The sequence below is a fragment of the Festucalex cinctus genome, chromosome 10 (assembly GCF_051991245.1).
Source record: "Festucalex cinctus isolate MCC-2025b chromosome 10, RoL_Fcin_1.0, whole genome shotgun sequence".
In the NCBI taxonomy this organism is placed as follows: Eukaryota; Metazoa; Chordata; class Actinopteri; order Syngnathiformes; family Syngnathidae; genus Festucalex; species Festucalex cinctus.
In genome coordinates, this window is record NC_135420.1 from 17,959,239 (window position 1) to 17,985,116 (window position 25,878).

General features: G+C 38.2%; 1 protein-coding gene across 11 annotated transcripts in view; it reads right to left on the bottom strand.

The window, feature by feature from the left end:
* The window catches only part of elavl4 (ELAV like neuron-specific RNA binding protein 4), a 110,642-nt gene that overhangs the window by 13,616 nt on the left and 71,148 nt on the right, over positions 1-25,878 (bottom strand). For 9 of the 11 annotated variants that reach the window (XM_077533879.1, XM_077533877.1, XM_077533888.1 and 6 more), the window contains 3 exons: positions 23,459-23,562; positions 15,110-15,264; positions 2,245-2,478 (listed from right to left, as the gene is read on the bottom strand). In XM_077533879.1, the coding sequence (XP_077390005.1) occupies positions 2,245-2,478; positions 15,110-15,264; positions 23,459-23,562 (493 nt within the window). The remainder of the gene's footprint in view (positions 1-2,244; positions 2,479-15,109; positions 15,265-23,458; positions 23,563-25,878) is intronic. The other 2 variants (XM_077533883.1, XM_077533881.1) reach the window with 1 other exon arrangement.

The window sequence follows — 25,878 nt, forward strand, 5'->3', positions numbered from 1 at the left end:
ATTTTCACAAATTCAAAGGGGAAAATGAAAACAAAACAACAACAGAAGAAAGTTCATTAGTTCTAAACATATTTAGGGTGGTTTTTTTTAAACTCACTTTTTGCCTCTCATCACGTTATTCTCTCTCCTACAGCGTCCTTACAATTATGCAAATTAGGTGATTACGTCATTTAGCTACTTCCTAGTGAATTTTAGGACAGCCAATAGCTACTTTCCTTACTGGAGAGTTGGCAACGCTGTCTTTCTCATTGGTACCTCTTGCAGGCAGTTAAGTGTGACTGACTCTGGTAATAAAACAAATCATTCTCACTAATTCTGATGTTATTTAAATATCAAAGCAAATATAAATACTCTAACTTTTCCGACTATCACTCAGCACTAAGTTACTCAGTAATGCATGATTGTTTTTGAAGGTGTAAAAATTGGTTTTGACCGAAGTTTTAAGAATAATTTCAAATCTTAAAGTGTGTAGGGATCACATGTTGCACTATACTTACAATTTAAATGATTAATACCGGCAATTATAAACATTTTGGCATTTCGTAATACACGTCAGGGCTCTTGTAGTATATAAGTTTTCTGTATTACTTTGTGCATGTGACGAGCACGCGCTAAAGTAGAAAGACACTTTGTTTTTATGAGCCAAGTCTGAAAAACCTTGGATTATAAAGGTAATATTTTGAGCATATGACTGACAATAAAGGTATATTTTCACTGAACTAAGCCTGTTGTATGTACGGTGTTTTTATGAAAAATGCTGCTGTAAAATTGTTTTTCCCTCCTAAAAATTGTTTTACCTTTTTATTGCGCAGCAACGATCGGTGCGGATAAAGTGTTTTTATGGCCATGGAGAGCAAATTTGATTCATTTTTTTTTCTTTCACCACTAACTGCTTTCATAAACAAATGCATTTTTGCCCAGGGATGCAGCAAAGTGCTGGCAAAATGGCAGCGTGATGAAATGAAGGGAAACACAAACGTGAATGACAGAACCCCACATTCTCGTCGAATGAAAAGTTCCTCTCAGATGTCGCAGGTGCTGGCAGTGCTTGATATCCTGACAACCGCATCAGGTGCATGGTTAACACCTGTTCTTCTTTCTAAAGGCCACACTGTTGCTAGGATAAATGTTTGTAAGAAAAATGGAACATGATGGCTGAGTCAGAGGTCGTGCTATGGCTTGTGCTCAATGCTTGAAATTGTAATGTTTTCTCAGCGGTTTCACTGTTGTGGGCTTTGGATGTTTGCATTGATGCCATCGTGATCTAACCAGTGAGCATAAATCCCTTTCCAAACATCTTAATCCAGCTCTGCACCTGCCACCAAAACAGTGTGGAATGACGTACATTTTTGTGGAAGCGTGTTTAGTTTATTTGTTCTACTACTATGACAAATTGACACATTGACCTATGACATTTGGTAATGTATGCTCAGTTCAATCTAAGGATTGCCATGCCAACCTTATGGGCAAATTCCTTATTGTCAGTAGTTTTTCATAGGGGTGTCAAAATTTGTGTTAATTTTGAGTTCATTAGAATTGTTTTTTTTCTTTTTTTTAAATGCACAATTATTGACCGCCCCTTACATGGGGAATTCCAGTCACAACGGAGTAGACTTGCCATTAAAAATGTGCAGAATTTCACAAGTTACTTGATGTTAAAGAAAAGAGCTCTTTATGTGAAAAGAAAAATGCTAAGCTAAGCTGTCCCCAATGTCTTACAAATGCAATTATGCCATCTAGTGGCATAAAAAATATCTAAGCAAAAAATCAATATCACATTCAATTTTTACTGTACTGTACATCTTTTAAGGTAGAAAAACTGGAAAAAAAATTATTGCACATTTTATTGTACATCTAGAATTGGCATCAAATTTGTGATTAATCGTGAGTTAACTATTGAAGTCCTGCGATTAATTCCGATTAAAACATTTAATTGCCTGACACCCCCTTTTTTTTTTTTTTAACATGTTAGCTGTGTGTCACATTTACTCTTGTAATAACTTCCTATGAATGAGTTAGCTTGAACACAAAAAACACAGAATGGAGTTTACAAACAAACAGCAGACTATAGATGTGGAAGCACCCTTATATTTAATAGAGACAAGTATTTCAAAAATCAAACGTGTCATAAATGAGTCATTCCCCTTCTGGTGAGAGACTTTTTGTTACTTCCACACTGCTCCAATACAAAATAATAACCCCCCCCCCATGACGTGACTACACTACCTGCTCCATGTTACTCACCTGAACCTCTGAGCCTGGTGGTGGAGAGGCCCGGGGTATCGGCGGTTGGGGGACTGGTAGAGTTGCGACAAGAGGGCCTGGCTGGTCTTCTGGCTGGGGTTGTTGGCGAACTTGACCGTGATGGGCTCAGCCGCACCCGATGGCTTCTGCCCGTTGAGGCCTTTGATGGCCTCCTCAGCCTCTATCCTCTTATCAAAGCGGATGAAGCCCACGCCTCGGGAGCCGCCTGTGGGGCCAGCAGATCACAAACAAACAAGGGCCCCCCTTTTACTTCACAAGGTTCGCATCTTGGTGGATATACGTCATATTGTACGTTAACAAACGGATTGTATACCTGAGTGGAACACATCATAGAGGTAAGATATGAAAGCTTTTGGTTTTGAATAATTTATAAATCCAAGCGTATCTTGTGATTTACATACAGTACGATGATGCTTACGTAAAGGGAAGAGACTGCAAACAGAAAAATAACAACATGCTTTCTTTTGATTGTATGAATGTGCACTTCTTAAACAAGCACGTACCATATATCCATCAAGAAAAAAAATAAAGTGTTGATGGAGATTATGCTTACTTCAGGCACCGCACACCCGTAAAACATTGTTTGTTGTGACATTTGACTTCCTTCCTTGGCGATTTGTTATGTTCTATAAAATATTTAGAGACACTGCAACTGGGCGGTCTTTTGTTTGTGCCTGTGTAAGTGTACACAAAATGACTAATTCATTAGCCACTAATTAGATCTAACACATAACGACTGTATCAACAAATCTGACTTTACCAAGCTACTAATGCTAAGTTGCGATTGGAGCAGTCAGATATATTCACTTTACTACAAAGAAAAAAGAAAAAAAAGAAAAGAAAAAAACAACTTGCATTTTTTGGGGGGCTAAAACAGTAATTTAAGTTAGATCAAACTTTAAAAAATTAATTATTGACATTTACCGGTTATGTAGCTCCAGAAGAATTTGCAGAAGTGGTTTTACTTATATTGTTAAATTGGAGGACAATATAAGTACTACTACTACTACTACTACTACTACTACAAGTATTATTACTACTACTACTATTACAAGTACCTCTACTACTACAAGTAGTATACGACTACTACTACTACTACTACTTCTCCTACTACTACAACTACAACAACACCTTCTACTACTTCTCCTACTACTACAAGTACCACTACTACTACTAATTTTACGACAAGTACAACAAGAACTACTACTACTACTACTACAAGTATAACAAATACAACTACTACAAGTACAACTACTTCTACTACTAATACTTCTACTATAAGTACAACAACTACAAATACAACTACTACTCCGACTATTTATTATCCTACTACTACAAGTACAACTACTACTACAACTACTACTACTAGTACCATTAGTACTACTACTACAAGTACCACCACTACTACTACAAGTAGCATACATCATCTACTACTACTACTACTACACCACCTACTACTACTACTTCTATTACTACTACTACTACTAAAAGTACAACAGCTACTACTACTACTACTACTACAACTACTACTACTACTACAAGTACAGCAACTACAAATGCAACCACTACAAATACTACTACTACTAAAAGTACAACTACTACTACAATACGACAAGAACAGTACTACTACAACTACTACTATTGCTACAGGTACTATTACATGATGTTGTTTACAAGTACTGCTACTAGTACAAGTACAACAAGCAGCTTTCCACCTCACAAGACTCAGCACTCCCATTCAAAATTTCTGCGGGAATTTTTCTAGTGTTTATTATTGTTGAAATTCATTTATAACTCTACATGTAGCCTAAACGTAACTGAAATTTGCCCACTTCTCTGATAGTCTCAATCAAAAGTGAACATTATTATCTTTGTAAGGCATTGGATGTCATTAGATTGTGTACCTAATGAGTTTTCCGATGAGTGCACGCAGTATGCATGTTTGTTTGAACACGTGTGTGTGTGTGTACATGCATTGCTATCTATTAATGGATGCTGCGCCTTGTTTTAATGAGGCTGTCTCGATGGCCCAGAGGGTGCTGGCTCAGTGACAGCAACATGGTGCCAAGGAGACTATTTACATAATAGTGTGTGTGCACACAGTCATGTCTGTGTGACGGCGAGCGAATAAAGGCATGGATGGGGGATTTTGCGTTTGAGCATCATTGTGTGCAGTCTCTCTTTCTCACACACAAAAGGCCCACCTTATTGTTATTCCACATTTTTTTGTACATGCCATCCCTCTCTCTTTCTCTCTCTCTCTTTTTTTTTTTTTTTTTTTACATTTAAGTTTATCTTGGCTTCCTCTCACGCTGTTCGCTCCCCGGAATTCTCATCCACAGAAGCAACCCCAACACCTCGCTTGGCCTTTTCGTGTCTGCTTCTCTCCAGGACACTGACACTACAAGGTTATTTACTTTCCAGGCAAGCTTCCTCCCCAAAAGGCACTCTTTTTAGTTTTTATTTTTTTATAGCTTGGTTTAAGTACTTGATGTAACTTAGGATAGTCGCTCATTTGAGGTTGAATAATATTTTTTGAAGAATACTCAAAGTATAGCAAATTACATTTTTATGTATATATTTAAAAAAAACATTTTCAGACAGAGCAGATTCCCATTACTTCAAAGGCTATGCACACTCATAACGGGAAGCATTCAAAAACAAATAACCTGTCATCACAAAATGAAATAAAAACACATTTGCAGGCTGTCAACAACTTGCTATCGCAACAGGTGGTGCAATACCCCTAACCATAAAAGCGCTTTATCTAACTGGAAATCAAATAAAAGCGCAATCATGCGTTTCTGCTGATAGTAAAATGGAGTGACTGTGACTCCCAAATATCACACAGACGCACACAAAACTGGTCCTTGGACATAATAGCGCAATGAGTCACGCAAAATGGTTACGTTTCAGGAAATCTTTAACCTGGTTTAGGTTTTCCAAGTAGCGCGGATGTAAACACCCCAAATCCATCCATCCATCCATCCATCCATCCATCCATCCATACCCTAGATTGGTCACCAGTCCATCCCAATGAACATTTAGAGACAGACCATCATCACACCGTCACTGAGTGGGAACTGCACCCACATTGCCTACACAGAAGTCAGGCAAGTAAGCAGAGCCACCATCAAACACACAAAATATATTTGTATACATTTTAAAAAGAGTTTGTGTTGACATGACCTAAATTTTTACAAATAATTTAGTAGTCCGTGCAGACTTTTTCCATTTCCGAAACTAGCAGCATTTCTTGAGATAAAATATGACCCAATTAAGTGTAAACATTTCTTATTAGAGACCTCATACTGCTATGAAAACACGTTTTCATTTTAATACTGTATTGGATGAAAAAAAAAAAAAAGAGAGTGAAAATATTCGCCAATTAGCTTTAAAAATTAGTATGTGTCCACTCACTCGCCTCAGACAAAGGCTGGATTCTATTTACATTTTCCTTAGCCACCTGCCTGATCGTATTGACCTCCACTCAGTGATCCCCCCCCCACCCAGTTTCATATCCCCTGATGACTTTTCACAATTTCCTCTTCTTTACTTACCCTTATTCATGCACACATGCATTTTAATTAGCTTGTTGGAAGCAGAAAATAAAAATTCAGTCAGGATCCAAACAGTGCAAAGCAACTGCCGGTGACGATATGTTCTTAAATCTGTTTATCAACAGGAACCGGAACGATGAAACATTTTTTTTTTTTAACATTGTCTTGATCTTAAATCCATTGAACATCTCATTAAGACTGAAAACTGATTGTACACAGCATTGCTCACAAGAGTTTATGATGTAAATCACCTATTCAACTAATCATCACATTTTAAGATCATGTGAACGTAACATATACAGTTGTGTGAATGAATGTTATTGGCTTGGGCACAGCAGCCGCAAGCGTGTGCCGGGAGTTCACCTGAAGGTTGTGTCGTGAAACCTTCCCGCTGTACTACATTAAATGTCACTGGGGAGCAGGTCAAAGTGACTTTGTGGGAGAAACATGTGCTCTAATGGCACTGGAAGCTCCCAAAGATGGCCATACCTGACCAGGAACACTTTTTTTTTGCAACCGAGAAAAGGGGAACTAATAGTTGATGAATATGGTCAATATAAAGTGGCAATTCTCCTGTATGTTATATGTATTTGTGATTTTTTACTCAACGATGAGTGAAGTGCTACATTTGGTTATTTCTTCTACTTCATTTTGTTATATGAAGTGAAACTTTATTTATTTATTTAAAAAGCAGAGTACTGCGGGCATAGACACGTCACCAAAGTTCCCAGTCTTGGCCTGTTTTCATGAGATTTTAGTAGCATTTTGTACAAACAGCATTTAAATTTTTAGACCCTTAACATTTTTTTTTTGTTATAATACTGTACTCATTTTGCATGAACATAATCCAATTTAAATGGGCCTTGAGATGTGAGATTAATTCATCCGTGACTATGGTTGTAACTCAAAACACTTGTATCGCACATCATCGTTCCCCACAGAAATGAATGGAACATGAAACAATGGAACCTAATTTTTTTTAACAATAAAAGTGCCCTTTATATTAATGTAATTTATAAAATATACAATGGGGTATATGCCATGGAAGAGGCGGGACTGTTTTTTGCACATCAGTTTGTTTCTGGTTCGGTTTCGCGACGTGTGGGTTGCGTCAAAAATAATTGTATAATTAATTAAAATAATTATACAATAATTAAAATAATTTAATTATTTGATGGTGTATTCATTTATTTAATGTTGGCACTTTTTGATTTTATGTAAATGTAAATGCACAAAGTATAATTATCTTTATTTAAGTTTAGTTTTACAGTCAGCTCCAACTTGTAAAAATCAAATATATGTTCACAACTTAGTGAAAGCAGAAATTGTCTGAATGACGCTTTGTATTTTGAAAAACTCGGAAGTCGGGATACCTTAATAGTACCTCCTACTACATCCTCACACCTAATTTCTGTATAAATGAATAACCAGCACACTTTAGTTGTTTTCATTAGCACATAAAAAAAAAATAACAATCAATATTTGGTAGACCTCGCCTTACCTAAATGTTTAAAAACTCCCATACATATACAGTAGAGTATGAATAAAATGAGCAGCTAGTCTCGGGTGTCCACCCTAATGACTGTCCTTTCAACTAGCCCCAGAAGCCTTGGCTACTTATCACCCACCTGACAGCCATAGAGCCAACATTAGAGCACAATGTACTTACTTTAGCTCCTGCAATCTGTCTCTTTCTCACTGCGCTCTCGCTTCTTCTCACCCTCCTTTTTTTTTTTTAAACTCTACCTCTCCTCCACGGTAATCAACAGAGGCTTATGTAACTCCCGCTACCTGTGCTTATCTCTCTCTAACACACACTGACAGGCGCATTGCCTGCCTTACTAATAACACGCTACCTCAATCTGGGGAGGGGGAAACAGAAGGAGGAAGGTTGGAGGACAGAAGCCAGCGTTTGAGGTGGAGATGGGCGAGGCGGGGGCGGACCAGGAGGGAAACGGCAAATGGCAAAAGGAGAGAAGGTGATGGAGAATGTTGGGAGATGATATTCAAAGGATGATGATAAAAGGACGCTGTACTATTCCTGCTCGCTGCGACCCAAATAAATGTACTCTTTAAAACTCACGATAATTTTCCTAAACCGTGACCAACAAACAATTTTTGCCCATCTGCCAGTTTGGTTGATCCGACTGGGCATTCAGTTTATGTTGCAGTATTGAAAATGTTGCTATTTGACACCCAATTTTCTGCCTAAACAGCTGCAGAGGTAAACAAACGTACAAGTTAAACACGAGGCTTTTAATAATATGAGATATGAAGGACTCGCTCTAGGAGTTTTTCAATGTGTTAGCAGCCAATTTTTTGCGAAGACTGGTGTACAAAAAAAAAGAAGAAAAAAAAGATGTATTTCTATATTTATAAGAGGCTTCAATCTATCAAAGTTTATGTTTAATGTCAAACTAAACATAAAATGAAGAGAATTATGCCTATTCCTTGATAATGTCCACTTAGCTTAATGCTAACAAACATACTGTATAGCCATAGATGGGCTAACAAATAGCATCGATGTTGCAACGTGATAATCTGGGGCGCATTCAACAATTTTGGTGTCAAAGGAGCAACCAGAATGCACGATTTATCGAACATGTGACCGGATATCCCGGATAGAGACGTCACTTGTGCGTCACACAAGCACAATTAGTATTGACAATGCCTACGTAAATGCTTCTGGCTTTGATCCTGAACGGATTATGCCGCATGGTTTGGCAGCAACGCCACCAAATAGGCCTCGAGAGAGATATCCTCCTTCAGATAAGGAAGTTGCGGTGCCGCATGTCTGTTTTCAGGCAGCAAATAAACTAAAGTCAAACCGGCCGTTAAAATGATTGCTCACAACACATATCATGAGGACATGCTGAGTAACAAATTCAAAATAAAAAGCCAACCAATAAGAATAATAATAATAATGATAATAACGACAATTATTTGTGAGGCTTTTATTTTTAAGTTGGCCACGCAGGGTTCAAGGCGGATTGCTTGATTTATGTCTTTTCAACTCAAATACGGTACATGCAGTGTAATTGTTAATGTGTTCACCTGCCTTTGTCTTCATTTCCATCTTCTCTTCAAAGACGTATCAGTCTTTGGCATTAAAGTGAGATAAATCAATATAGACGTATATTTTCCAGTTTTTAGGTGCTTTTCCCAGCTAAACTAATCACTTTAAGACAGAGGTAATCAAACTATGGCCCGGGGGCCATTTGTGGCCCACCATTCAAGTGACCCACGGCAAATACTAAAATTGACATCTACTACTAATAAATTTGTTTTATATACTATAGAGCGTTTCCAAATATGAAAAGATGTAAATGAACTAATTACACTTTTGGAAGTCATATTTCTCTGTACTGTGATGAAAAAAGATGGTTTCCTTCTTCTCCTTCTGTCCTTTGTCAAAGTCTAAATTGTAAAAATATCACATGAATTATTCTCAAACTATACAAAAAACAAAACAAAACACTGTAATGTATAAACAGTATGAAATTGCTTGATTGACTGACGTTGGTGTACTTGATAAATTCAAGTCAAAACATTTCAAAGTGGCCCTTCCATCCTTCAATTTTTCCGTATGCGGTCCTCGGCGGAAAGATTTGGACACCAGCAATGGATCTTTGAACACAAACAATAGCTCAACACGTGGTGACAGATAAAATAAAAATACACGCAGGTATATATTCTTTATCCTCTGTGAAAAATGACTAATATTACTGCAGCTTACTGAGAAGCGGTGGCCGTCTCGATGTATATCCAGGAGGCCAAGGTGCAGACATGAGAAGGAGCCTCATTGTTTTCTTTAAAAAACAAAAACAACATTTTTTGTCTGTTTTGGGAGGCTGGAACGGATTCATGTTTCCATTCATTTGAGTGCTTTGAGTTAAAAGCGTGGTCATGAAATAAATTCAACTCATATTTCAAGGCACCACTGCTGATTAATGGATGTTGGAATTTATTCCCCCAATACCCATTCCTTAAAAATGCAAATAGCAAACACAATAAAATGGTTGCATAATGTGCCAAGAAAATCAAATGATTGGACGAGCTGTTCCAAAGGAGTTATGGTATGGCAGATGCAAAAAGAAATGCTCTTCTTGCGGTTTTTTTAATTAGCGCGAGGGGTGGGGTGGGCGGTTTTGGGGGGGGGGGGGGGGGGGGGGCAATGTCCTTGTTTTAAGTAACATTAGAGTGGCGAGCTACAGATGGCATTTGAAAAAGTAGCCAGGGAAGAGAAGCGCAGACTTTGAAGAGTGGAGGTGCCCTGTGCTTTAGCCTCTGTCAGAGCGAAGCTTCAACCATCTGTCTGCGTGCGTGTGTGCGTACGTGTGTGAGTTGATTATCTGCATGTGGGTGTAAATGTGTGCGGTATGTGATGGCCACCACAGGAGTTGTGCGCGCTCTTAAAGATAATAGAAAAGCGAATAAAGGCAGACACAGCAAGCCAAGGCTGAAGCCACTGCACCAGGAGGCTTTTCAGTTTCTCTTGTAATTACTTTCCTGAATAATTACAAAGAAACATTTGTTTCAATAAGTTGTTATTTAAATATATACCAGAGATAGTTAAATCTGAATAATTGCACAGTCCTAGGCAGAAAAGGCTCAATCCATGTTTTGTAGTCCTCGCACGTTACGCTGCAGTTGTTTTTGCTTGATTTTTGGAGGTTCGAAACGCTTTAGCAGCAGCAGCGGCATTATCTAAATCATAATTTATTGCTATTTTGATCAGGAACAATGCTCCCATCCATCCAAGTTAAGCTGAAAACCAGCTAATTATTCATACCGGGTGCAAAATGCACTCGTCGGCGGGCACACAGGCAATCACCATCATCTCGAGTTGTGTTGTGTTTGCAACGTTACCATGGAGATCTTGAGCAAGCACGACCGAGCATCCCACAGTGATCAGCACTTTGGTTTCACATCGACATTTGAGGGGGACCAGACGCTGGATCTAACGTATTTGCAATCATTGATTAGTAAGCGTTGACCTCTGTTCACACGCAGGCCAGTATTGATCCAAAGCTGTCACAAGGTCCCAGCTTGGACACCTTCCCTTGGGCCTCAAAGAAAAGGCAGGTGAGGCGGGGAATCTGTCTTGTACTACTACTACATGGATTAAGACGGAGAAAGCAAAAACAAGGATAGAAAAAAGGAAAATTGGCAATTTTCGGGGGTTTGCGTCTAGCTACCTCATATTATGTATTATGCTAAGTAACAGCTCTGGAACAGTCCGATCTGTCCAACTCGTACTCACTGAGCAGCCCAAACATTCATATTACTGTTAGTTCTGTCTGTGCACGGTGAGAAATCCCATATTACAGTTCAATTCACAATAAAAATGTGACCCAATACTTCTCCCATTTTCCACTGGTGTCCCACAGGGCTCTGTGCTGGAGCCAATTCTGTTTATTAATTAGCTTCCACCACCATCTATTTTCATTGCTATGTGGAACTTCAACTATGATTCTACTTGATTGATTGATTGATTCATTCATTCATTTTGTATTGAACATATAAACAAGTAGCAGAAAAATAAAAATTCAAAAGAAAAGAAAAGGAGAACCTTATACAATCATCAATTAATCACAGTTTACATGTTAAAAAGGGAGTAGGAAGAAGTTAAAAACTCATCTAGTCCTACCCCTTATATATTGTATATTTAGACTTATTTCATTATTGATACAATACTAGGTTGATATTTTTCAAAAAGAAAATGTATAAACCTGGTCATGTATGTGCACTCTAAGTTCACTTAGACATGCGTACATTTGCCAGCAACATATGTACATGAAATTCCTAGACATATACCATAATACATTTATAAATTATATACTCATACTTACATATACAATTTTCATGCTCTTGTCTGACATAAGTAATTTTTTTAACTTTGCTTTTAAACAGTTTTTTTTTAAATTCAACAAGTGAGTTACTTATATCTAAACTGAAAAGTGATGAGACAAAAATCCACCTTAAAGTGTCATCTAACTTACAATTTTGCACATTTCCACCAATGTGATATTATTTACCAATTTATAAACCACATCTGGAAAAAGTCTTGTCTTCGTCTGTCCTCTTTCTGCAATTTCCCGAACGTTTCTCTCTTGATGGCTTTGTGTGTGCGCACGCCAATGAGGAAATGGTACTGCGGCATTACTCTTGGGGACCCTCTTAAATCCTCCATGTTTTTAATCACCACCATCTCCTTCCGTCTAATTAATCATTAACATTTCTCCTGCTGATCCTTAACCTTCTGGGGACACCTTCAGGTACATCCCTGGTGCGCGCGTGTGTGTCTCAGTGGTAGTCACGCCAGCATTAATGGCAACCGCACACTATTTCTCTAACCCCACACCAACCTACAATTTATGTGATTGACGACATCGACCTAGTTTTGGACTTTGGACAAATTCCTACTTTCTCCCCTCCCTGCCCTAGACAGAATAATGAATTAGTAGTACTGTTATCTTTTTGCAAAGTAGCGTCAGCAGTTGGTTGGAAAGCTTGGTTTGCATTATTAAATTGATCAGCACACATAATTTGCATAAAAAATATAGACCCTTGGAGCAGAACAAATAAGCAACACAATTACGCCAACAAAACACTGGTGATGATGCAAATGTGCTCACAATTCAATAACAATTTTGCGCCAGCTCATTCTTCAGTCTGCTCACAAATATCTTCCTTGTATGTGCAATGCCTCAGGATTATACCGAACGTGTCCTGTATTTCACTTTAGCTTGCTAGTGGATGTTAGCCAAACCTCGCCTGACACAAAGAGGATTGCCACAGTACTGAAAGCAAAACAATAACGGTTAAGCCCCAAATTATTGTTGACTGGGTATATTTTACAGAGAATTATAATTATTTTATTACTATAAAAGATATTTGAATCCAAGTTCTGTGACCATGCTTGCAACTAAAAACAGTCAACTTATCCCATTAATCAGTTGCAGCCTCCCCCCACCATAAAACCAACAAAAAATATCTAATGTGTTTTAATAAGGAAAATAGCACTCCATATTGTACTCTAAAATATATAGCAACAACAGAATTAAATATGGATGGATATATTACAGTTTTTGCATCACGTGTGTGCGCTCGACTTGGCCACCAGGGGAAATAAAATACTGTCTGGAGACACAAACTAAGAAGACTTTCACCACTACTTTGACTCAGTAACTGCAGCAATATTAGGTGTATTTTTTTCAAACTAATGTGCTCCTAAAACGGATAAGTACGTTCTATTTTAAATATTACCATGATGGGTCTTGCAAAATCAGTCAAAATCCAGTAAAACAGCTGGGAAAATATTCTTTCTGATTTTTGGAAATACTAATATGTTTGATATGTTTTTGACAGTTATAAATGTATGAATTTAAAGTGTTGTGACCGGATGTATCAAATATGACACAAATCAAAAGAGATGTGGAAAAAAAAGGACCAATAAATAATCTACAAAGAATCAGAATTATTTATTTTTTTTAGTAGTTTCTCATATTTTATGGTTTAGGCTTTATAGGGTTAAATTGTAGTTATTTCATTAGTTTCGTTCGCTATAAAAACCCTGTTAATAAATTGGCTTTGTATTTTTTAGTATTTGTGGTACATTATTTTTGGTTTTCTCCACAGAAGTGACCGCTTGCTAGTCAAGAATGGCAACACAATAAATTATTGAGTCAGAAGTAACCCAGGCTGCGGTGAATGCATAAAGAACGTTGCCTTGGCGTGACCAGCCTTTGGTTTGTTTTATTCATAGTACGTGGCTTGAGCTGAGCTGCTAAAAATGGTTGATGAACATGCATGCGGGTGTGAACAGATGTGTTTTCTGTGCCCTTGCTATGTGTTGTGGCTCGTGTTGCTGTGCAGGAATTCCCAGGGGTCTCGCTCGGTTGCGCGGTTATGCGACACGACCGTTTGGTAAGTAGAAGATGCACTCGCCTTTCTAAGTGTGTGCTGATGGCTATAGAAATGGTCTTTTTGCAGCTGGCCTTTGCTCCTTCCCTCATCTCATTTCCTCTCCTTCACACATATGTCCATCTTTACCCGATGCGCTTTTATTGTCTCCTCATCGGCATCCCCTCCGCATCGCCTTTGTTTTCCTTTCTGCTCTCCTCTAACCCTATCGCCTCCTCACCCCGCCATCTACAGGCGGTCCAGCACTTCACTGCCAGAGCTGATTTATTCTGCTTCATCAGTACACATTGCACATAAGACCGGAGCAGGTTGCAGCCTGTAGGCGCGTGAACACACGCACCTCCCCGCCACATAAATGCATACACACAAATATGTAAACGCACAGGCACCCTGAAATGGATCTAAGAGACGCTGGAGGGGTCCGTCTGCAACACAATGGGCTGATGTGATTCAATGTTTAGGATGGAGTGTAATTGTGTAATTGAGCATGTATGTTCCACAGCTTGTGCCTCTTGTCTGGTCACACTTTCACTCTGATTCCAGTCTTGCGGGACAATACTTAAAATCACAGTCATCGAGTTTGAAATTCTACTTCTACGTACTACTATTAACCTCATCCTAGTTATTCTAATTAATAAAATTGTGATCAATGTAGACCAATACCAGTATTAGTAATCAACTCTTGCGCAGTCACCAATACCAATACAGATACCAATAGCACTTTGATACACAAAATTTTCCCCCTCAAAAACTATGACAGATAATTCAAAGAAAAACCTATTTATATAGCTTTTTTTCCCTTTAAATTGCATGAAATAAATGGCAATTTTCTATTTGTCTAATTTCTAGCTCCTGATTGCAAAACAGCCACAAGGGGCCACACATGATGCTATTTGTTAGACCATCGATGGCATTTTGCATTGTTAGCATTAGGCTAAACGGTTTGCTTTTTGACAAAATGCTGCTTGTTGTGGATTTCATGCACTTGTAAGCAAAAAGTCCACTGAAAAAATTGCCAAATCATAAAAAAATGGAGCTGTCCTTCCATTTTTTGTGGGCGTGTTCACTCAATGCGCTGAAAACCTTCACCTGTCAGTCCAATTCTTTACAACTCCATGCTACAGTAGCCGCTGACTAGCTAGCTTGCAGGCTAACATACATTTGAACAACTCACTTATATCTGCGGTTGGAAAATAATCTCATATGCTCATATCACATTTCCGATTGGGACATCTATGCTCCGCTACTGTCCTGAACAGGATAAACAGTACAGAAAATGGATGGACGCATAAAGGCAGATAATTGTTTCTGTTTACATGTGTGAGCCTTGAAAATAAGGAAGTGCTGCCCCATGGATACCTGTGACCTGGTCGACGAGGATGCGGGAGGTGATGATGCGTCCGTACTGCGAGAAAAGCTGCTCCAGCTCTTTCTGGGTCATGGTCTTGGGCAGGCCGCTCACGTACAGGTTGGCGTCACGGATCGAAGCCGAGCTGGGTCGCGCATACGAGACCTGAAATGCAGGAATAAAGGTAAACAAATGAATGAGAGCACTTCCAGTTTTTATGAGATTGAAGCGTAATTACTACAAGAATGCTGCGTTTGTGAGCGAGCGGACGAGTGGATGCTGGGGGAGAAAAATGAGACCCATGTTACATTTGGGATTATCTCAGTGAGGAGCAGATTCAGTTCTTTGGAACAATGGTGAGATAACACTTAAGTCCTTTTCTGGGAGAATCTAAGGGATCTTTGTCCCCTCAGGTAGTTCAACCTCATGTGTTTCAAAAGGAGAGTTGCCGTTGTCTGGGGAACAGGATTAATACTCTTAAGACTTGGGCCTAAAACATAATTTACTCAACCCATTCAAGGCATTATTCAGAGTTAAAATATGAAAGAACCAGGATCTTAGATGTCTTTCTCAATCTGCACTTTAATTCAGATTTAAGTAATAAACCCAACGCTAAGATAGGAGAATCCTTTAAGCTTTTAACAGGAGTTCCTTCACCATGCAATTTCTGAAGACAAGCTTAGGCAGGATACGTTTTATTAAGCAATGTCACATTGTCTGGAAAGCAATGGACTCAGTTAACAATCCTGCTTTCTGCCTGTCAAGAAGTGCATCTGTATGGAACACATTTGGTTCAGCTCTCTGGTGTTTCTCTCAACTGAGATTTCAGGTCAGCTATAAACTGAGAAAAATGAATCTCATTTTGCTTCTGTATAAAACAATTGCAATTTGGCGAGTAAAAACATGTCCCAAAGCCAAGGTTTTTGAAAACACCTGCTTTATTGTAGAGCATATTCTCATGAGAAATTAGTAGAAAATTAAGAGTTAAGCACACATTAAATACAGATGCTTGAACGTGTTGCTTTGCAGCATTCTAGTGTCTTAAAGGTCTTTTCACAAGTTTGCCTCAGTTTCTTAATTCATTTATCAATTAATTTATTATCAGGAATGTGCATCCAATTATTCATGAACATTACTTTTTTCAAATTAAAAAACAATGTATTGATCATAATTTGTTGCAGGGATGTTTGATACCACTTTTTTTTTTTTTTTTTTTTTTTTTAAAGACTGATACCAGTACGAGTATTTAACTCTTGAGTAGCCACTGATATTGATACCAAGCACCGAGACCACTACTAGACCTACTTTTGATACATAACATTTGACCCCCCCCCCCCAAAAAAAACAAAACAATGGCAGATCATTTTTAAAGTCCTATATCTATCCCAATATTCCTTAAAATGGCATTATTAGTAATTAATAATGATTTTCTATTCTTTTAATCATTAATTCTTTGCTCATGATTGTGTCACAAGTACAAATACCTCGAAGTAATGCCATGTATTGGTCCGAAACTGATACCTTTTTCGGTACGATTGGTACAGCCCTAATTTGTTAAGACATGCCCCAAATTAGTCATTTTTTAAATAATAACCTAACTCACAACAAAACCTTAATAAATTCTAGTTTACCTTGTGTTCAGCATCCAATTGGTTTGTTTTTTTCTAAATTGGTCTTAATATTTTTACATTTTTACTTTATTGTTTTATACCAAAAAATAAATAAGCGCGATTTCAATTATTGCCAAAATAATTGTGACTTTTTTCCACATTTTTTTTTACAATGTCCTTTGCACAAGCAGGGTTTAAAGCCAATTGGCCTCGAATGAAATAATGTGCCCTTTCCGTTACAAAAAGACCAAATCAACCTACTGCAAGAATCAAACATTTCCTTCCTTCTACCAAATGCCCACACGGGTTCTGTCAGTTCTTCATTGTCACACATTGATCATCGCACATACCCGTGAGCATAAGTCCGGAAACACACACGGCTTTTCAGCGCCGCTTGGCAGCCATTTCCATTCTGATGTCACCTCAGACGTTTCCAAATGGCAGCCGGCGTTGCTGTCTGCCTGTAAACTTTTGCGGCTGTCACACCGGGTCCCAAACATCTTCATGTAGACCCGACTTTGCTCCGGCAAAGTTTCAAGTAAATCCCATTACCACTACCGCTGCTTCCACTGCCGCCGCAGCCGACTGGAGCGGCTTTGCCTCGCGGTGCTTTCATTAGCGCTGACAGGTGGGGGACATAAGCCATCAAGTCGGGTTAAAGTCAGGCAAATATGGTGGCTATGTAGTCATATCCTTGAGCAAGTCAACTCTCGACAAACAGCTGGCTTTTCCCGCCATTCTTCACGTTAGCGTGTCTGCTATTAGCACGTCTTCGCCACTGGCCTCGCCGTTTAGTTCTTTATCTAAAAACGGCAGAAGTATTCTCTATTTGGACCTCCTCCCCCTCCACTCTTCTCTCGCGCTCTCTTGCTGCCTCATTAAACTTCTCCTTCTTCCTCACATTCTGCAGCGCTTTCCCCCTCTTTTCCGTGCTCCCTCATTTTCTCTCCTTGTCAGCCAACTGCAGATGTCTAATCCATCAACACCTCCTCAAGCTGTGAGCGCTATTGTGTAAAACCGCGGCGCATATGTGTGTGCGTGTAGCAAAGTTGGAAAAAAAAAAGTCAAAGCGTTCAGATTAACGTGAGCACAGGCACGCGGCGTTTTGGATGTGTGCGCGCGCACGTGTCGCAGGGGAGCCTCCGCCACCTTTGGCGTGCCGCTTCCCCTCACACCTCAAGTCGGGGAGCGGTATCGCAGACTGACAACATCGGAGGTGTCAAGATGGAGGAAGCCACACAAAAAAATAAATAAATAAAGGACTCAAAGGCGCTACACATCGCCCGAGGACGAGTGAGCAAGCGTCCCTGACAAAAAGCAGGCAAAAGCTCACTGGCTTTTAATTGACCCCAATTGCCTTGGAGACATTTGTGTCTGTTGTCGCAGGAACAGGAACAAGTGAATGGAATGTTTAGAGATGTACCAAATTTATTATAGGTTTGGAATTTTTCTTTTTAGTTAGTTTTTATTTCGTTTTGAATTTTGATTTTTTAAATTTAGTTAGTTTTCATTAGTTTTCAGGGTGGTTCTGTTAGTTTTTATTACTTATGCTTAGTTTCAGTATTAGTTTTAGTTTAAAAAAAAAAAGTGTATTACTTGTGCCCAATATTTAAAAAAGCACCATGGGAGCAACATCATCCGAAGGTGCTTTTCTATTGGCTGCTGCGAGATGACATCACTTCTGTGACACACTTTCAAACATTCCGGTTAATATCAAAATAAGTGTACTTACAATCACATTTAAAATCATCCCCAAAGGCTCATGCATTAAATGAATTACCAAAGACGAAAACAAAAGGACATTTTTGCTCTAATTATAGTTTTAGTTTTGTCAACATAAAATGTAATTTCAGTTCGTTTAAAAAAAAAAAAAACATTTTCGTTTTTAATTTATTTTGTTGTGAAATTGTTCTTTGAATATTAGTTTGACTTTTTTTGTTAATTTTAGTTAACTAAAATAATCCTGGTGAGTACCGATACATTGTAACGGTATTGAGCCGATACCAGGTATACTTATCGAGGCTGCCGATAACAGCCACCGATACTTAAGACAAATAAAATCGGACATTGAGTAAGTCCTCCTCAGCAGTAGTTGGCGCTATACTGCAGCAATTTCCACATTGGTAAAAAAAAATTGTTTTGTCCTTATGATATTTTATTTATCAAAAGTATTTGATGTATCAGTACTCGGTATCGGGGAGTACTCAAAGAGTGAATATAGTATTGTAGTATCGGTCTGAAAAAAAATAACATTGAGCATCCCTAGTAATGTTATTACATTTTCTTTAGATTTTGTATTTTTTTTTAAAAAACAAATTGGTGACTATCACAATAAAATATTTTACAACAACATGAGCGGAATGAGTTTTACATTTTTTAAATTATTATTATTATTATTATTGCTTGTAGAGAAATAGATGGGTGTTAAGCAATAATTGAGTTATCGGCGCTGAAGATGACATTGGACAAGGTACGTTTATAAGTTGCAAAAGCAGTGATTTATCTTCATGTTGGATAAACTTTTGACCCGAGGTATGTGCTTCCAAGATGCAAATAATTTGCGGGAGGTCATGAGAAAAAAAAACATGAGAGAGCTGTTGGGGCTGCAATTATATGATGTAGTTGAGTCATGCATTTTGATAGCTCATTTTTACCATTTTAAATTGTCGAATATAAAATTTGAGTAACGTGTTGATATACATACTTTGACAAAAGTGACACAAACTCACAAGAGAAAAAAAAAATATTTATATGATATCTGTGGACGTTAATACTGGATAATATTTTGTATTAGGAGAAACCCAGAATGGGAAAAAACAAACATTGTTCTAAATAACGTCATTGACATTTTGCTTTTTCTATACGCAAAGATGGAAAATATGGATTTAAATCTGATCTTTCTTTTAAAAAAAAAGTGATATTTTGAGCCCTACTACTACACTAAATCAGATAAAGAAGAAGGGAGTATGTGCACTGCCTCACAGTTAGCTTTGCAGTGTCCACCCAATTATTGCTGTTGACTGGCCAGCCTCGACAGACTGTGTCGCTAATTTGCATAAAAGACCAAGACAACATGCCACTGAGTTCTTTAACTCAACTGTGGACAGTACGTTTTGGAGTTTTTTTGCCATCGCGGGCACACCTCTGTAGTGGCATCACATCACAACCCAACACAACTATATTTGCTACACTAGAAAAAATGTGAGCGCCAATACAGGCCCTGTACAATCAATTTCGTCTTTCTAAAGATAATAACAGCGATTTAGTAAGCGCCCAATCAGATTGCTCTTATGCCGCCTTGGCCAAATTTTGTGTTTGAGATGCAAAATGGGTCCTGGCTCCAATTGATTAGGTCAAAACATGATCGAATGAAATGTTTAGAGAATTGCTCTGGTGTAGTGTTCATACCAATATTCTGACGATACTCAATATATCCAACCAAGCTGAATTATATACGTTTTTAATGCGCGGTTTTCATTGACACCAACATAAACGTATATTCATCAATGTGGTCGTAATGATAGCTGCGCTCGGGATTTTTCAATTACAGGATGTCCAAACTGTAATATGAAAGGCATTATTTGTTACGTTTCTATCCCTCTTTGATGATGTCATTCAAAGCAGACCACGAATACCTTTCTAATGGCTGAATATTGTGCAAGTGGTCATAATGTTGCGGCTGTGGTTGGTTTGTGTACCAATGTTGAAGAATTAGTGTGGCAGTTGTTGAGAAAATGAACTGCAGTACAGAAAGATACTTGCCATCTGGAAATTTGAATATATTAGTAAAAATAGCAAAAGGCAAAGAGAGGTGGTCATTAGCAAATAAAACTATGAAAGGACATAGATGATTTTTTTTTTTTAACAATAGAAGAGCAAACAATTTTACTAGGGGTGTCATGCGATTCCACATTTTATTTGTAATTAATCGCATGACTTCAATAATTAACTGATTAATTGCAAATTTCATATCTGTTGTTTTTTTAAATAATTTTTTTTTTTTTTCTAAGAGAGAGCTCAGAATTGTTCATTCAGCAGTCTTACCAAATGTACAATTAAATCCACAATACATTTTTTCCTAAATTTTCACTCTTGTTATAAAAGTAGAAAAAAATGTTAAACTAATGGCTATGGCTGCATCTTTTAGTCATACCGTAATTTCATAATAATTCAAACAATTCAGTAAAAACTACCGTAAAAAATGTGTGATATTGATTTGTGTTGAGATAAATCTAGATGCCACTAGATGGCATATTTGCAATTGTAAGACCCTGGTGACAGCTCAGTGCATTTTTCTTTCCACATTAATAGCTATCTAATCTTTAATATGAAGTAAGTTGTGAAATTGTGCACATTTTTAAAATTGTAAAATACAACTTGACCGCAGTCTCCACACATATATGCATTTTTATTGAATTTACTACTGCTTAATTTTGACGGGGATGTGTCTGCTGCATTGTGACTGGAATTACCCCAGAACAGGTTTTCCAACTAAGGGGCGGTCATTAACTCATTTACTCCCAATAACGTGTAAATACGTTTTTTTGTTTTTAAGTGTCCCAAAGACGTATTTATAAGTTTTTTTTTAGTTGTTTTTTTTTAATGCTCATACAGAAGGCTTTGATGCAGCCTCTCAACTGCAAAGAACGGTTGCAGAAATGGTAGTTATTACACAAACGGCCAGCAGGTGGCAGGAGAGCAAAGGAGATCAACCAGGGCCATCTAGATAAAAAGCTAAATTACTTACAATTCTAAATAGATTTGTGAAAACTGATGAAACTTAGTTCTCTTCTAATGCTAATTGCTGCAAAACGGAAACAGATCGAAACATACTTTTTTTTTTCCTGATGAAAGAAGAGACTTTAATCTTTCTTTTGATAGGTTCCATGCTTTTATAGCAATAGAACACAATATTCTGTGGGCCTTGCAAAATCAGTCAAAATTCAGTAAAACAGCCAGGAGCGAACGGGACTACTTCTGTGAAAATGGCTGGGAGTGAATGAGTTAATCGCACGTTAAAAAAATGAGTGGCGTTAAAGGAACCTTAAATTAACACACTGATTTTGACATCCCTAGATTTTGCACATGAACCATGACTATTTTACATGACGTACTAAAAGCTCCAGTGAAGGTGGATCAGTTCACACGGATCTTATATGCAAATATATGCAAACACAGACCGCTGTGTGTCGTACATATGGCTGACAAACAAACACGGCGTCACGGATCCAAGCAAACACAAGCGCACACACCCATCAACACGGCATTCCACACACGCACAGACACACACACGTACACATCACATATAATTGTGTCTCTTTGGCAGAGTTTCAGCCAGAGGCGGGCCGCGGTGCTGAACCCGGGCCAGACAGAGCGCGTCGGCGGGAGAGAGCGGGGATTCTCGGAGGGTTTTCACAACTGTGGGCTAATCCCATCCTATTACATTAGATTACATCAGATTAGATGTGATGAATTTGATTAGATTGGATCAGATTAGAACAGTTTGACAGGGATGCGGATCCAGGGATTACCCCAGAGCCACAGATTACTGGTCGCCTCGAAAGCGAGCGGCTCAGGCACACAACAGCCGCGCAGGGAAATACATCAGAGGAAATTAAAATACAAAAACAAAAACAAACTACAAGGTGCATTTGCAGACGTGTTTGGGTTAGCGCGTTGACGCCTGTCATCAAGCATGCACATTGCATGAAAACGCAATGAGAGAGGCTTCAAATATTTGGAAAATGGCACGATGACATTTTATTATCTCCCAGAAATGTCGCAGTAATCTCAACATGAAAAATTGACATTTGGAAAGTAAAACGCATGTCATCTTTTTTACTTTGTTGTTTTTGTCAATTATTTCGGAGACTCATGCATTTTAATAACATCTCTGCCTCAAGATCAATTATCAACAACAACCCAAATTGCCTTTGGGAAGAGCAATGCATTTTTTTTTCAACATTTGCAAATATTACATTTGAAGCAGACATTGTTTATCTTAAAAATACACAATAAACACGGTGGGAGTAGTTTGCAATATGATAATATTGGGATAATTTTCCAATGACAATATAGTATCGTGACACAGCAATTATATATCTGATTGTTTCATTTTTTTTATGATACATCGCAGTATGTACGGGACTGAAGAAGGGAAATTTGTATAAACTATATTTTTTTTAACATAATGAGTCATAATAATTATAAGTAAAAATCAGTTTAAAAGACCATCCATCCATCCATTTTCTTGACCGCTTATTCCTCACAAGGGTCGCGGGGGGTGCTGGCGCCTATCTCAGCTGGCTCTGGGCAGGAGGCGGGGGACACCCTGGACTGGTTGCCAGCCAATTGCAGAGTTTAAAAGACCACTTGCCCAATTATTATTAATTTTTTTTATTGACGGAAATAGAAATTTACTACTCTCTTAGTAATTTAAGCTCGCCAGTTTTTAACTCATTCACTGCCATTGACGGAAAAAGTCGTCAATGTCAAAGCTTTTGCTGGACTGGCAGTGAATGTGTTAAGGATAGAAGGACACTTCGCATGCAAGTAGTCTTTCACCCTTCTCAGCCACCGAAAGCGGAGTTTTGCCTGTTTTAGTGGCGCTTCTCCTCTCTCTCCCCGCCACCCGCTTCATGGCCCTTAAGTGCACAACTACACCCGAGTACAATGTGAAATAGAGCGATATTGATATTTTGTTCTACCCCCGGAAAGCATGCAGGAGGAACAATGGCTTTGGCTGTTACCTTGATCGTTTTGGTCTGAAGTCGGAGTCCGTTTAACGTGTTGATGGCTTTCTCTGCGTCCTTTGGATCGATGTAGTTGACAAAGCCGTAGCCAAGACTCTGACCTGAGTGAAGAAGGAAAAACAGGCTGTTAGATCTCCATTGACATCTCCATTTATAGTCATCACAAAGTTCCTTAAGACCAAATCGATATGGATTACTTTACACTCAGTAAAATTAGGGTTGCTACCTCAGGAAGATTTATTATTATTATCATTATTATTATTATTATTATTATTATTATTATTATTATTATTATTTATTTTAAAAAAAATTCAAAAGATTTTTATTATATATTTTTGAAAAATTTAATATTTATAGATATTACAACATACAGTGGAATAGTGGAATGCTATACCTAGGACAAATAAATACAGTGTATGCAATCAAAATTAATCAACAAGTAATTGATTATCAAATTAATCGACAACTATTTTAACTCATTTGCTCCCAAAAACGATATAAATACGTTCTATTTTAAATATAACCAGTGTCCCAAAGAGGTATTTATACGTTTTTATGTTGTTGTTTTTTTTTAATGCTAGTGCATACAGAAGGCTTTGATGAAACCTCTGAACTGAAGAGAACAGTTGAAACAATGGTAGTTATTACAAAAACTGGCATCTGGTGGCAGCAGAGTATAAGAGAGCAACCAGGGCAACAAACTGTTTTCTCCACAGTTTTAAACATATTTATTAGCTATAGTCTAATGGTAGTTGCTGCAAAACGGAAATAATAAAGAATTATACTTGGATTCCTGATGAAAGATGAGACTCTCATCATTCTTTTGGTAGGTTCCATGTTTTTACAGCAATAGAACACAATATTTTGTGGGCCTCGCAAAATCAGTAAAAATCCAGTAAAACAGCGGGGAGTGAAGGGAACTGCTTCAGTGAAAATGGCTGGGAGTGAATGATTTAATAATTGCGTAATCGCTTGGAGCCATTTAATCATTTAAAACTGTCCGAATCCTGTGATTTCAGCACAATAACAGTAATTGTTTCACTGATTTCTCCAGTCCTTTATGAAAGAAGACTATTATCTTCTGTATTTAATCATAATAAAACATTTGCAAACGTCTGTTTTAAATTTGGAAAACAATGACCGAACTGGTAATACAGTACATCAATCACCCGTTTTTAAAATCACAATACAAATACGAAGTATGAAATAAACACCAATCACTTAGTAAGTAATCAGGGAAAACCTGCTTTTGTAATACACTTGAAAAATGAATCCGCTTTATCGATAGATGAATCGATTCTAAAAATATTCAATTGTGACAGCACTAACCTGAAGAGGGAACATTTGATGGCAAAGTCATCGATACAGTATACACCTCTCCATCCCGGTTGCTAAGTTCACTTTTGTTATGTTGACACTAATTATCGAAAGGATCGTCGAGAGGCGGTTTAGTGCCAAATAGTTCTAACATAATGGCATTGCTTTCAGAGTTTTATTTACTTGGACTTAGTACGGTAAACTGCATTTTCACTTTGTTTTATTAATGTCAAAGACATCTGTCAAGACGGGGTAGAGATATATTAGGATGGATGACTAGTGAAGCACGTACTATGACAGTGAGACTCAAGCAAGCAACCCGGCAATTAAAGCGTGACACTAAGTGCATTTGAGGGCATATTTGGCTCTCTTTAGAGCAGCTGTAAAGTGTCCTCAGCAGCAGATTGCATTTGAGTGTGAAGCAGGCCTGACGTCTCCCCCTACAGATCAAGCCTTTCAACAGGCGTCGGACTTTAAGCAGACGCCCGCAGCCATCGGGGATCTTCACTCGGCTTGTTTTCCTCAAACAGCCCCGATCCACCAACACGAGCGCGCAACGTATCCCCGTCGGTGCGAGAAGGGCAGCATGCAGATTTTCATGTTAATGGGAACAGACAGCGGTTAGTAGGAGACAAAGTGAATCGCAAAATATAGAGTTTCGCAGAATAAATACGTTTGGGCTACGAGTATCAGCAGTGTGCATTGAAGGGGCCGGGAGGGACTTGTAGTTTCTAACATCAAAAAGCTGATGATTTTTCTCTTCTCGGCTCTCCTCCCTCTTTTCTTCTGGATTAACTGTGGATTATCAGCGGCTCTCGATTGTTAATTAAAAGGCAGACATCCTGGAGAGACGACTGCTATTTATAACTAGCCGTCCGCTCTTCTATCTCCACATCCTCCTCCTTGCAGCTGACATCAGGTGTTAACTTTGCCACTTTAAATAGAACTCAACACACAATTTGCTCGCATGGCTTCACTTGTAGTGTTGTTCAATCACCTATGCTCAGGTGAACCAGATGAATTTCTGTTAGTGAGCCAGAATGAAATAGGCATGTAGGTTGAGTTTTTAGATTGCCCATAACATAGATTACTTGGCAGTC